This window comes from Perognathus longimembris, chromosome 11 (assembly GCF_023159225.1).
Source record: "Perognathus longimembris pacificus isolate PPM17 chromosome 11, ASM2315922v1, whole genome shotgun sequence".
Classification (NCBI taxonomy): domain Eukaryota; kingdom Metazoa; phylum Chordata; class Mammalia; order Rodentia; family Heteromyidae; genus Perognathus; species Perognathus longimembris.
This window is the reverse complement of record NC_063171.1, coordinates 54682519-54697030: the sequence shown is the minus strand read 5'-3', so window position 1 is coordinate 54697030 and position 14512 is coordinate 54682519. Positions and strand designations below refer to the sequence as shown.

The 14512-nt window shown below is 52.3% G+C and overlaps 1 protein-coding gene across 4 annotated transcripts in view; it reads right to left on the bottom strand.

Moving 5' to 3' along the window:
• Lamb3 (laminin subunit beta 3) overlaps positions 1 to 14512 on the bottom strand; it is a 43469-nt gene that overhangs the window by 7321 nt on the left and 21636 nt on the right. For all 4 annotated transcript variants that reach the window (XM_048357438.1, XM_048357437.1, XM_048357439.1 and 1 more), the window contains 13 exons: positions 13788 to 13979; positions 12922 to 12985; positions 12303 to 12496; positions 10309 to 10429; positions 9365 to 9553; positions 7893 to 8048; positions 7263 to 7459; positions 6755 to 6866; positions 5609 to 5987; positions 3695 to 3855; positions 3333 to 3553; positions 2883 to 3080; positions 2409 to 2553 (listed from right to left, as the gene is read on the bottom strand). In XM_048357438.1, the coding sequence (XP_048213395.1) occupies positions 2409 to 2553; positions 2883 to 3080; positions 3333 to 3553; positions 3695 to 3855; positions 5609 to 5987; positions 6755 to 6866; positions 7263 to 7459; positions 7893 to 8048; positions 9365 to 9553; positions 10309 to 10429; positions 12303 to 12496; positions 12922 to 12985; positions 13788 to 13979 (2329 nt within the window). The remainder of the gene's footprint in view (positions 1 to 2408; positions 2554 to 2882; positions 3081 to 3332; positions 3554 to 3694; positions 3856 to 5608; positions 5988 to 6754; positions 6867 to 7262; positions 7460 to 7892; positions 8049 to 9364; positions 9554 to 10308; positions 10430 to 12302; positions 12497 to 12921; positions 12986 to 13787; positions 13980 to 14512) is intronic.

The window sequence follows — 14512 nt, the reverse complement described above, 5'->3', positions numbered from 1 at the left end:
CCCAGGGTCCTGCTCTCCAGACAGAGTTTAAACAGACATCTGCTCCCCTAAAAGCTCCCTGCTGAAGAGTATAGCCCCATCTAGCTTCCATACTTCCTCTGTTCTACCAAACTTCAGCTGCAGGGAAGAGCTGAGCTCTCTGCCTCCCAAGGGCAGGAAGGGGACTTAGTAAATATTTACTCCTCTGCACACGGACTTGAGGCTGCAAATCAAGTTAGGCTCCGTCCTTACCCTTACAGAGCTCAAAAATCTAGTGGTAGAGACAGTTTCATCAACACTGAAGTACAATACTGAGTGACCAAAAAAACTGGGGTAAACACAGGTGCTAGAATAGAAGGCCTCCCCAAGCCTACACATCCAGGGAGACCATCATGGGGAGTGGGTTGCCTACATAGCTTCTTAGAGGTTGTGGGGGAATTCTCCAAGTCAGGGGAGGTAGGGGAAGGAGAAGTATCCAACAAAAGGAAAAGCACTAGCAATGTACAGATACCACATATACGTGTGTGTGTGTGTGTGTGTGTGTGTGTGTATACCCATCCAATAATACAACTATAATGCAGCTTGTGGACAAGGGAGGACAGTGAGTTCGAATCCTAGGGGCACTATTTCCAAATGCTCTAAGGAAGTTGCTTATCCCCCCTGCGCCTACATTCCCTATATACAAAGTGGAAGTAATAATGGTGTTTAGGTCACGTGATTAGAAGAATGCAATACTTACACGGCACTTAGCAGTAGGCAGCACTGAAGAAGGACGTAATAAACTATAGCTGTTCATTTTGTAAATTCCCTATGAAGAATTATTAAAGATGATGCCTTCCTCCATAGGCTTGCCCCTCTCCCTCCAATGTCCTGCCTCTGCCTGTCCCCAGCAACCAGCAGGGCTGGCACCTCTAGCATCAGATCTCCCAGGCTAGATAGAACCCATCAGAGAACTGGGCAGGAAAGACAGCATGATTGACAGGACAAAAGGAGCCTTGCCACTCACTCCCTCACTGCTCCTGAGAGCCTGGCTGCCCCCGGAAGAGAAAAAAAATCAAATCCTCTCCCACCCCCAAGTCCCTAAGCCCTGCCTGGACAGGTTAATGGGGGATGAGTGGTCACTCGGTGTCCCTGGGATTGACTCAGGAGCAAGCTGCCCTTATCTTTGCATCTGACCCCCAAACTTTGTCTGTCCCTTTGTCCTTGTGCTCAGGGCCTCACCTCTCTGTACCCCAGTAAAAATTTTCCCAGCAGGGCCTCGTGGCCTAAAGCAAATCACGGGGCCTCTAGGTGTCCTTAAAGCCTCTGTCTGCCCTGCCATCTGCACTCAGAAGAGAGCTTTGGCCTATATGGGGCCAAACATAGCAAGGAGACCCACTGTTACACGAAGCTTTCAGCCACATTAACTGGGCTCCCAGCCAAGCAAATTCCTGGCAGGGAGTGGAAATCTCATAATATCAACTCACATTCTGAAGGCACCTCTAATTTTTCAAAGCATGTTTTACGCTAGATATTTGATCCTCAGAAGAAACTTATGAAATACTACCAGCCCTGCGTGCAAAAGGAAGATGAGGCCAAGAGAAAAGGCAAGCTGCCCAAAGTCACGCACGTCTCCTCCGTCCTGTCTCACTCTCCAGGGCAGCAAGGGAAGGGACTAAACTCCTCCTCCCTTCATTCCAGAATGGTGGATGCTTTCTGGATCTGGCCCCAGGCTAGGTGCTCGGAGAGAAGTCACAAACAGGACAGATAGCCATCTCTGCACTCTTGGAGTTTACAGCCTAGCAGGGAGACACACCGTGTGCAATTATAAATGACCTCAACACCCACAGAGTCTGTAGAGTGTGGTGAAGTTAAGACACCAAAGGAGAAATAAAGCAGGAGGGTGACTACAAGAGAGATAAGGAAGGCTGGAAAGGCTTCCTCTCATTTAAAGATGACCTTTAAACAAAGCCCGGAGGATAAGAAGTAGCAACCTTGGAAAGAGAATCCCAGACCGTCAAAGAAAAAATAAAAGCTCCCGTAGCAGGCAAGGGCCTGAAGTGTTCGAGGACATCCAATGAGTGAAGGAAAGGGATGTACAAGGTCACATCCAGGAAATGGACAGGGGCCAGACTCTGCAGGCCAAGAAGGAGCTGGGAGTTTATCCAAGAACAAGGTGAAGCCACTGAAGGGTATTAAACAAGACTGTGATGTGATCTGACTCGGATATATTTTTTTAAGAGGTGTTTCAGGCTGATCCATGGAGAATGGAATCACAGGGGGCAGGCAGGGAAGTAGAAGAACAAACAGGAAGTCATGGCTGTGGGCCAAATGAGGAATAAGCACCTGGCTGGGGTCATAGAAAGCATGGAGGCAGGCACAGAAAGTGGCAGGCTAAGGGACAGGCAGGGACTAGGACATCAACCAAGGGGAGGTAGAGGCCAGCTCACCCGAGAGGAAGTCCCGCACGTGCTGGATGAGCTGCCGAATGCGCCCCGTGTCCTCCTCCATCTGAGAGCGGCTGGTGCTCACCTGGGTCTCCAGACGCTGGGCATCTGATTGGACCTGCGAGGCAGCTTCTTCCGCTGCCTTAATCTGTTAACACGCACCATGCGTCAGAAGGGGTGAAATCCCCCACTTTCCCAGCCACCCTCAAGGATTCTGTGGATGACCCTTTCCCTCCACACCTACCTACCCAACTCAGTTGGACCCTAGAAAAAGTGACGTGGCTGTTGGGTTGAACAAAACACCTGAAATGGACTCCAATCTATCTTGTACTTGTTTCAGAAGCCTTAGCAAGTCGTCACCTACCTCCTCTGGGCTCCAGCTTCCTGACTACAAGAGTAAGAATCCTGAGCTGCCTGACTGGCCCTACCCACTCTGCTTTATCGTACCTGGGCCCACCCCATCTCTACTGTACCTACCATCTGCCTTGTCTGCTGGAGCTGGAGGTTAAAGGCCCGTAGCTGTTCAGCCACCTGCCCCGCCGTCCGGAAGGCCCCTCCGGCCCTGGGGAGGGCACCTCTGCAGTGGGGGCCACAGGTTGTGCCGTTATCTTGGGAACACAGCTCCCCAGGGCATGCTCCTGGGGTGCAGGGCATCTGCCTGGAGCCACCACAGAGCTGTTGAGGGATGAGGGGTGTCAAAGAGGTTCTTCAGCAACCATTCCATACCAAACCAGGAAATAAACAGCCAGATATCACCATGACAACCGGGTCCTGAAAGCAGGTTTCCTTGGCAACCCCTGAGCATACCATGAGGGGCACAAGGGTCAGGATGAGTCAGGTAGGTTCTATCTGGGAGAGATTTGTCTTTGTGGGGAGCTGGCTGTGCAGGGGTTCCAAGAAGTAGGGCTCCTGTGTCCCTCAAATCACCTTGTTAATGGTGGGTGTCAGGTCAGGCAAGGAAGCCATCTCTAGCCGGAGGGCCTCAAGCTGGGGACCACCAGCACCTCCTCCAGCTCCCATCTGCCTCTCCAGATCTTCTGCCTCTCTACGGCTGTCCCTGAGCTGGCGCAGCAAGTGGGAGCTGTCAGATACCCGCTGAGCGGCCTGGGCGGACCGCTCATAGGCTGCTGTTAGCATCCGGAAGGCTCCTGAGGAAAGAGGAGAGGACACAGAGATGGCACTGATCCTGGATGCCTGGAGGTGACAGGGGTGGGGGAAGCAGGAGGGCGAGGAGGTGGCCAGGGCCAAGGCCAGGGAGTGAGGGAACCATCTGTGCTCCTTCTCCTCACCTGAAGGGTCAGAACCGCTTATTTTCTCAAACTGCTCCCTCTTGCTCTGATACATAATGAGAAGATGATTGAAGCTTCTGTCCAGACTCTCCAGATCTCCTGGGAGGGTTGCCATCTCTTCTTCTAGGGGCAGGTCCAGCTGCAGGCCCTGAAGAGCCCGCCTGGGATGGGAGAAGAGCATTCACTACAGTACAGGCAGGGGGCTTTGCTGCCTCTGGGAGGAACTGCCGCCGCGTCCAGGAAGAACAGCTCCTCGGGGAAGGGACTTGGGTGAGGGAAGCCGTAAGGAGGAGTGACAAGCTGCAGATGCACTGCCCCGCACAGGCTGGGAACAAACTGGAGCAGGGGGCATGGCCTCCATCAGTCCCCATGAAAGCACGAAATCTTCCTCTTCCTTGGCTTCTATGAGCCTGACATTCCTGATCCTCCCCTGCTCTTGCTCCCACCGGGAGCCCTCCCTTACCCTGCCCCGCTCCTCCACGCTCGTTCCAGGCTGACACCCGCTTCCACACCTGCTCACCCAGGGCTCTCAGATCCCCTCTGCAGCTCCCATTTCCCCACTGAGCTCTAGCTCCCATCGCCTGCCTGGGGGGTCATTCCCACTTGAAGTGGGTCAGGATGCCCCTGAGGCTCTCGCTGCTGACTTAGAGGCTCCTCTCTCTCTCCTCCACACCCTCAGCTCCTCTGCCACCCTGGACCCCCTCCTGGGACCCCACATTCTCAGTGCTGAAGCTTTGTCAGGCATGGAACACCCTCCCGTGGCCTGCCACTCCACCCAGGCACTCCCAGCCATTCGTGCTTGTGGAGGGACAAGACTGCCCAGTTCTGAGATCACCCCCTGAAGCCTGCCAGGACCACCCACCCCTCTATGGGACGTTCAGCTCCCTTACTCCATGCTCCTCATTACCACCTTATTCACGTGTCTGCCGGAGCCTCCTCAATACCTTGTATAATGCTTGGATTCCATTAGATGCTTTAAAACACAGGTGGAGTGAACAAGTGAACAATTCCCAATACCCTCTTTCCTTGTCCCCCAAAAGAAGCCCTACCACCACCACCCCTATAAATGATAGAGCCTCAGTCTTTATTTTCAAACTGTCTTTGACCTGCTGCCAATTACACATCTGGACTTCTCTGAGCCAGGAGTTGGCCAGTCAGTGCTCAGGAAAAGGCAAACTAATAATAGAAGCTTCCCGAAATCAATCTCACTAAGAAGGCACCTCTGCTGGTGGGAGGAGGTGTGGGTGGGACAGATTCCCTTCCAAAGGCAAGTTGGGGACTATTTTTAGCACCCCGGCCTCTCAGATGCCCTCAATGAGGGTAACTACCCCAGAGCTGATTCTTTCTCTCAGTCAGCGTGGGACACTTGAAAGAGCACTGGGCATGGGCTCCTGGCGCCTGGCGGTGGCACAGCAATGTCTCATCACTTTGGTCTGGGTCTGTTTCACCTTCAAGATGGAAATAGTAGCTGGCACCGAGGCCTGGAACCCTAGCTACTCAGGAAGCTAAGATCTGAGGATCATAGTTCGAAGCCAGCTCAGAGAGGAAAAGTCCATGAGACATTTATCTACAATTAATCACATAAAGCCAGAAGTAGAGTTTTGGTTCCAGAGGTAGAGCAATAGCCTTGAGCAAAAGTGCTCGGGGATGGTGCCCAGGCCCAGAGTTCACGCCCCAGTATGGAGACACACACACACACACACACACACACACACACACACACACAAATCAGAAGTAATATCAGCTCCCATTCCAGGCTCCTGGGGCCGTTGCAGTCATTTCGAAAGACAGTATATGGTAACATGCTATCTGGAGTGGAATGGGCCACACCAACGAAGGTGAGGACGGCCCATGTGAATACACGTGGCATGACCCCTCCCCCCCCACCATGTGCCTGGCAGAGAAAGGGATTACCTGATGGAAAAGATGCCATTGGCCACCTGGGCCACCTCCTCCTCTGTGACTGAGGCGCTGCTGAGGATAGCTTGGATCTGTTGGATCTTGTTCTTGGCAGCCAGCATGCGGGAGGCCAGGCCGGGGTCCTCCAGGCCTGCCCCTGACCACAGTCTGGCCGTGGCATTGCGAAGGCTGCCAAGACGGTGAGCCTTTTCCCGGAGGTCAGCATCATAGGACTGGAAGCAGGGGTGGCAGGCCACACACACTGGGTAGCGGTCGCAGTAGCCTCGCTGGCACTGGTCACAGCGGAGCCCCGTCAAGCCAGGACGGCAGAGGCAGCGGCCTGAGGCCTTGTCACAGCCTGGACCCTCTGTTCCCCGGAAGTCACAGTCACAGGCTACAGCCAGGAGAAATGACAGTCAGAGAAGAACAGGGAGGTAATGGTGTCAGGTGGAGAGAGACTGGAACAGAAGGGCCCTGGGCCTCACACTTGCTAGACAGGCACTCTACCACTTGAACCAAAACTTTAGTCCATTTGCTTTCCGTTTTGTTTTTTGTTTTTTTACATAGGGTCTCGTGCTTGTGCCCGGTGTGGCCTTGGACAGCATTTCTCCTACCTCCAATTCCTGATAGCTCCACCTAGGCCTGACCTATTATTACCCAAGTCTTCCCATTGTGCGAGAGGAGGCCATTGAGACACAAAGAGCTAGTTTAATGTGCCCTCTCCTTCAGAGGATAAGTCTAGAAGGGAGAAGTGGCTGGCTTAGTCACTGGGAAGGCAGAGCGGAGAGCCAAGCAGGGTCTGCCAATTCTAAGTCCTGTGTTCCTGTCACTACCAAATGGACTCTCTGGAAAACAACACACTTTTGCCCCGGAGAGCTCACATCCTCCCTGACTGCTGCTGCTTCTTGGAAATGGTCCTTCTCGGGAAGCTACAATCAAGGCAACCCTCCTGTCCCTACGTAGGAGTCTCCTGAGGATGGCCTGACCAGGATGAGGGAAAGCCAGGAAGCGTGGAGACGGGGGTGGGGGGGTAATCACAGAGCTGCCTGGGCCAACACCCCACATATCGATTCAGGATGTGTTACCAACCGTAGACTTGTGATCCACCGTCTGGGGTTACCCGCACCCATATACTCACTTCCCCCCTGAGGGCACGCTCACCTCGGCATCCGGTAGTCACATCTCCGTGGGTCCTGTCAGGACACTGGCGGATGGCTGCAGCACTGCACGTCAGCCCACCAAACCCTTCCCGGCAGGGACACTGCCCTGTGAACTGTGCAGGGGAGAGAAGCCCTGTCAGGGGACACTTCTTCCCAGGCTCTGCCTTGGCCCTGGTCTCTTGAGGGAGGGAGTGTTTTGTGTCCCACCCAGACCTTACTCCCTAGACTCCAAGGCTCACTGATTGTCTGCAGTGCTGGTGGACCGCCCCCCCCCCCCATCCCCCAACATGGCCTCCCAGCCAGAAGCCAAAGCCCACAGGTGCTCTGCATAAGGTGCGGTGCATACGCGCCGCCCAAGGCTGAAGGTCTCTCTCAAGGGGAATGGAGACCGACGCGGCCCTGCCTGGCTGTGGAAGGGACGACAGGGCAGCGTACAGCTGAGCCAGCCAGGCCAGTGGGCAGGACCCCTCTGCTGCTGGGGGGTTCACGGGACCATCCCTACCTCATACCTGGTTGCACTGGGGGCTGAGGGAGTTGTGCGGGTCACAGGCACACGGCTCGCAGCCCCGGCCACTGGCCAGCTTCCAGTGGGAGGGAGCGCACTGGTCACACTTGGGGCCCACCACATTGGGCAGACACAGGCAGCGCCCACTCTCCTCGTCACAGGGCATGTCTCGCCGGGCCCCTAGGACGCTGCAGTCACAGCCTGCGGGAGGGAGGGATGCGGGGCTCAGGCACCCCTCAGAATGCTCAGCCCCAGAAGGCACACACACCACACGAGGGGAGTCAGCCCGGGGAACAAAATCACGCTGGGCAGAGCCTGAGGATAACATGGCCGACTCACGGCCACTGACTGTGCCTTCCCAAACCACCTGGCAGCTAGGCAGCGCTCCCGCCCACCCTTGCTTGCTCTGGGCTGACTCAGGCTCAAGTCAATCCAGGCATGTGCCGCCACCTGCCGGATAATAGTGGCACAGCACCCAGAGCTGCAAAGACAAGAAATGACACTTGCAGGCAAATGAATGCGGGGCACATCCCCACTGTGTGCCCTGGAGTGGGGTTCCGGGCTCAAGCAAGCCCCACAAGCAGCCACACACAACCTTTCCCACACCACCCAGGCCCCGGGGCTCCCGACTCACGGTGGCACCCCTGTGGGTTGGCGTAGGTAAGTCCAGTGAAGCCCGGCTTGCACAGGTCACAGCGTTCTCCCTGCACATGCTCCTTGCACACGCATTGGCCAGTCTTGGGGTCACAGGGAGCCCCTGGCACTGCCCCATCCGGGTCACATTCACAAGCTGAGAGCCAAAAGCAGCCACCGGGATAGGGATGAAAATAAGTTGAGAGTTCAGAGATGAGGTTAAGAGCCAAGTCTACCTAGTTCTACTTCCAACCTCTGCAAAAAAGAGAATACTCCCTCTGGGCTGGCAACATGGCTTAGTGGTAGAGTGCTTGCCTAGCATGCACGAAGCCCTGAGTTCGGTTCCTCAGTACCACATAAACAGGAAAAGAAATTACTCCCTCAGTGCCTCTATTTCATTACTTTCCAAGAAGAAAAGTAATACAGCCCTCACAGGCCTCTTATGATGAAAAAAAATGAGCAAATATACAGCAGGTAGAGAGTGGCTAGTACATGTGAAATATTATAGAAGCACTTTTGTTGCCCTTATTTACTGGGCAACTACTATGAGCCAGGCATCCTCATTCATTTATTGCCTTATACAATCCTTCTGATTCCCTGTAAAAGTGAAGGTCCTTGCACAGATGAAGATGATGCTCAGGGATGCTATGGAACTTACTGGAAAGCACACTGCAAATGAGCTCTGGGAACAAGGGGTCAAACTCAAGAATACCTTATGCTTCCCATAAACCAAGAATATCAACAGGAAGTCATCTGGCTCTGCCTCCTCCCCCCGCCCCAGCCCCTGCCCTTTCCATGACTTTTAAAACATCAGATATCTTCATCCTGAAAGTCTTTTCCTGATGAAATCTGCCTCTGTCAGCTTGCTTCTCTCCACTGAGCATGCTCTATACCGACTCTGTGGACTGGTGAGAATATTAGATACTCTTAGCTCTCTTCCATTCTACTCCGTGGATATGTCCAGTCAATAACATTCCTTGAGCATCAGTGATTTTTCCAGAGTGATTTGTGCTAGGGCCAGAAGATGCAGACATAATCCTTGCCATGGAAGAGTTCTCAATGTTGGGCAAATGGAAAAAAATAAATACCATGGCTCATTACAGCATGGTAAAAGCGGCAGCTTCTAACCCTCTGTTTCATTCTGTATCCTATCACCCCACAGTGTGAGAGCTCCCTGAGGACTGAGATCACGAGTTGGCTTTGCACTTCTCTAATGCTTCTAACAAAGGCTTAATTGATCAATTATTGACCGATTATTGATTGATCGGCTCATTGACTGATGGCCCAAACAAATGAATCACTTCTTCTCTAACTTAACAGAGCTAACTTAAAACAACCTCCTCTAGTCCCGAGCCCCAATGAAGTCTTCATCTCCTCATGACGGCTTTGTGTCTCTCAAGGACATAGGTTCCACTGTGGCAAGTGGGGAGTCATGGACAGATGTCACACGGGGTCCCTGGGGCCCCTACTCACGGATACAGGTCTCCTGGATGGGAGCGCCAGGTCGCCGGTTCCGAAAATAGTGCAGCTGACACCGTTCACAGTTCCTGCCCTCCGTGTGGTCCCGGCAGTTGTCACACACACCTCCATGTGTCCCCTGGCTGGCAGCAAACACAGCTGGGTCGAAGTGACAGGTCTCCGAGTGCCCATTGCAATCACACCCTGGAGAGGGAGAGTCCCGAGGCTGATCTCTGCCTAGCACAGTTGCCATCTACGTGGTACGTGCCAACATCGCCTGTTCACTTCTCTAACAACTCTTCCAGAGGCCCAGGGATGGGGAGTGGAAAAATGGGGACCAGGTGAGGGCTACAGAAGTTATGGCAAGCCCCAAGACCAGACGGATGCAGAGTGGATGAGAATTGGGCCCTTTGACTCCCAGTGTTAGGCAAACTCAAAACAAGAGGACACATAGGGCCATGTTGGATGTAAAGGAAAACCCTTTGAAAGGCCTGTCCACAGCCCTGCCCCACAACCACTGTGGAGCTTCTACTGCATTGCTGTCTCTCCGTGCACTGTGCAGATAAAGGCTTCAAACCCAAAAGAGCTTTTGAAGTAAGTGGCACCTCTGGACTCAGAGATACCTAAATCAGAGTCAAGAAACTGGAAGGGTCACAAGAAGGTGCTGGGGACATGTCCATGAAAGCCAAGTAGCATCAGCAGCGACCTAACCTTGGTCCCTCCAAAGCTGACTGAAGAGGAGGTAGAGGCAGTGGGGGAGGGGTGTCACCTCATTACCTTCCTCTATCCCCGACCACAAGCATAACCAGAAGGCCTTAAGGGGCAGACCTGACATTTGATCTCATTTAAATAATCAAAAGCAGATCCTTCCCCGGTTCCCAGCATGGTCAGTAAGACATAGAAAGATGAGCCCCAGATCCAGTCACTCGGGGGGGAAAGGGTGACTCCCAGGCTCTTACTTTGGCATTCATGGGGGTCGTGGCCCTCTGCAGGTCTCCAGGGCCGGTTGTTGTAGAAGGGCGCACAGCGCTCACAGTTGGGGCCAGCAGTGTTGTGTTGGCAGATGCAGACATCGTGGACCTGGGAGAAGAGAGGCCATGGTCACCAAGATAATGAACACAGGAAACCAGCAGGGTAGATCTTCCCTCTCCCCTCTGACCCTCCTGCCTGGGACCTGAGGCTCCATGTCGGCCCCTCCAGCTGTCCCTGGACTCTTCAGACTCATCCTGACAGCTCATGTGACTTTGGCCTGCCCATCTGCCATGTGCTCTGTGTGTGAGTACACAGGCACGCAAACATGTGTGTGCCAAACTGCTCCTCCAGCAAAGACTTTTCAAACTCATCGATTGCTCTTACTTGGGCACCCCCAAGACGACCAGTATAAGGCACCCCTGGAAGGTGCTCATGCCCTTGTGGGTGAGATTCTAGAGGTTCCAGGCTGCTCTCTGCACAGTTATTTCCCAGTAATCCAGGACTCAGTTGTTTGGCGGATGGGACTCATAGGATAAATTGCTACTAGACTAGTGAAGGCATTAAAAATAGAAGAGCCATTGTGTGTTAATTGCCTCCCAAATTAAGCCCAACACCCTTGAATGCTTGGCATTCAAGGCCGATACCATGTTCACTCCGTTCTCATCTCCCACTCCCTGCAGAGTTTCCAGGTGCTCCCTCTACAAGCCCTGCTCCCCCACCCCACCCCATCTTGGTAGCCCTTCCTGGTTCTTTTCCTTCTGTCTAGAATTCTCTTATTTTTGCATTCACCAGCAAAATCCTACCTAGTAACTAGCTAGAATTCCATCTCCTTTCCACCCTCATGGAACTTTACAAGTACCCAGGGAGCATTTTTTTTTCCAAATAGCAATGGCCAGACCAGAACCTGAGGGACAAGGCCCAGGCTCCAGTGACTCTACTGGGGAGTCCTATCTGAGACACACCAGGGCTGGAGAGGTCACGGCCTCCTTCACATTCCCAACACACAGCTCAGCCCTCCTATTTATCCTAGGCTCTTGTGCTCGCTCTTACAGGTCCTCACAGAACACTTGTCCTCTGAGCTTGCCTCCCTCCGGCATCCTCTGCAGTCTAGGGGAGAACAGAGCCCAGAAGCAGAAGGAACAGAACCAACTGCTACTCATTTTTCTATATTTCCTTCCCAGGCCATTTTCTTTTTTTTTTTTTCTTGTGTTTTTCTATCACAAGGGCTTGTATGGTGCTCCCATGTTTGCTAGGAGAATTGAAGCCCCAGAAAAAGGCCAGGGAAAGTCCTTGTGCTTTTTTGTTTCTTAAGGCTCTGTCATCTGAGCTCACAGAGATATGGCCTGGGAGCTGGACTGCAGCCTCTCTACCTCCGTCTCTGCTGAACCTAATTCTGCTAGTCGGGATAAACTTCCTGTGTCTATTAATAATTATCCCTCACTGGTGCAGATCTTACCATGAGAGGAGCCTTTAGAATCCCTAGACCTGTAATGCTAACCTTGGCAGGACAGTAAAAATCACTCAGAGTTTGAAAGACCAATAACAAAGCCAGAATGTCTCAAAGTGGAAGCCTGACCTCGTTTTTGTTTTGTTTTGTTGTTTTTTTGGTTTTGTGATCATTAATAGTAATGTTTTCATATATGCATAATAATATTATAAATAATAATTGACATATTATCACTGCCTCGTGTCACCCAGGTTGGAAAGCTTTGCCTTCAGCTCTTCACCGATGCCGGCACATCTGTTCCGCATACAATTGAAAATTAAAGCCATGCCCATTCCGGTCACAAAGGACACCTGCAGAAGTCATATAATTCTGATCGCTGAAACAGTGCTTACCTTAGGTTTATTTTCATTATTGCTGGAGTCTTAAATGCCCGTACCTTAAATTAGTGGCCTACCTGCCTCACAGGAACCTAAGAACAACCTGGGTCGGCCCAGGTCCTTCTTCCCCTCCACCCTCCTCTCTCTGGTCCATTACCTTCACAGCGGTGGAGGGGCCCGCGGGGGCGCCAGGCTTGGGGACGCAGCGGTCAGCATGGCCATGACAGAGGCAGCTGCCTTGCAAACGTAGCTGGGACACAGCGAAGTAGGCGCTGGGAGGGTGGACACCCCTCCGGGGCACAGGGGCCAGCTTGGTGAAGTTGACTCTTAGGTTTGTGATGTCTCCCAACTCTGAGAGGGCAACAGTAAAGAGTGAAGGACAACCAAGTGAAGAGTGCATGGAACATAACGAAAGGAAGTTGGAGGTGAATAGAACCTCTGCCCCAGGCTGCACAGGAGATCAGAGGGAAGCCAGTTCCAGGGATGGATCTTCCATTAGGACCCATCAGATGAATTATAACTAGGAAAAGAATTCACATCTCACCACCCCTCCTCGCTGCCTCCATGTCCATTACACCAGCCCTCAACCTGCTCAAAGCTTCACACATACAACATCCCTCCCTATAGGGTAAACATGGCAAGGACTGGATCACAACCATGTTAGAAAAATGGGAGGGAAGAGGAAATTTCCATGACCTTGGTCTCAAGTTGTTTCATTCCCGCCCCCCCCCCCCCACACACACAGTTCCACCAGCAAAGAATGTAGCTGAACTGACCTTGGATTTTTTGACCTTGAGATGCTGAAATCCCAGATGCTAAATCCATAATGTTAAGCTGGACCTATGTATAGAGGGAAATGGGAAAATTATACAAGAGGTAGAGTCCACCTCAAGCTCAGAAGAAGCCTTGCTTTCCATTTCCATTCCTTTCCTTTCATGTCCACCCTCCTTATGCTCTGACACCCTTCCCACTTGGACCAACATGGGAAAAATTATGGATGTGAGGTCTGATACCTGTCTTGGGCCAGCAGGTAATGTGTGTGTGTGTGTGTGTGTGTGTGTGTGCGTATGTGTGTGTACATGTATATAAGATCTTTTCTCCAGTAGAAAATGCAAGCATTTCCTGATTTTCTTGGGTCAAACATCATGGTAAGAGACATTATCTATGACTGAAGGTTCAGGGGATAATAATTTTCCAATGACCAAGGATGAATGAGAAGATCTAATATCTAAGGATACATGGATGTAGTAGCTACTCTATCCAGGAAACTCTGGAAACCTCAATGCTGAGTATTTATAATAAAAATCACTCATTAGAGTTGAGTTCCCTTGAATGTCTCTGAAAGTTTTCGTTTCAACCCTCTACACGCTGAGAAAATGCCTGTGCTCTGATCTGGGGTCTGGAGCAGGCGCGGAGCATAGTGTGGAGAAAGGTATACGGAGGGGCTGCTAGGCCCAAAGACAGGGGATGCACCACCCATAGAGAGAACACACTCTGACCCTTGGTCTCCGGAGAGCAACTCTTCGGTGCTACTCAGCCAAGGAGAGAAGGCAGAGCCTGAGCCCACATTACTATATGATCTGGGGAAAGTAGGGTTGTTTCTCCCTGTGTCTTCTTTTGTAAGGTTCTTTCTTCTACATACCTTCCCCCCATTTTGATGCCCATTCGGCCTATGGGGCATAGGCTGGCACCGGGCATCCTGCCAGTTCTGTGGCTGGCCCTGACGGATCCGGGGGAAGGCAGTCGCACAGTCAGAAGCCAGGTACTGGTACACCTTCCAGGTCTTGCCAAAGTCTGAAGAGCGCTCAATCAGCATGCCTGCAGGCATGGGACCCTGAAGAGACAAGGACAGAGCAGGGCTCTGAGTGACCGAAGGGAAAGATGTTGTACCCACTGGAACACAATCACAGGAAGAGGCTCCTTGAAAGGTGAAGGGAGAAAAAAACCCAGTAGCAACATGTGGGCTCAGGAAAACCCAGGTTCAATTCTCCCGGCAAACCACAGGCCACAGAAGTCCAGCCCCAGGGGAACTGTAGAAAGTGAATAGCAACAATCTCTGTATTCCGGAGACTGATCCAGAGCCCAGGCCTCCCAAGCCAAAGGTCACACTGAACTTGAACCCTTGCCACAGCCTGGAACTCCTGTCCAGCCTCTGTCCTGGTCCTCCAAATCCTGTCCTACTTCACCAGAGAGATCTTCTAAATGACTCTCAGATGGTAACACCTGCTCTCAGTCTACAGGGGCCTAAAGATGAACCGTAAGCCACTTGTATGATGCAACATACTGTGGCCTGCTTCTTCTCAAGGCAGTTTCACCGAGTGACTTCCCAGCATGCACCTCTTCCTTTCACTACAGGTTCATAAACCC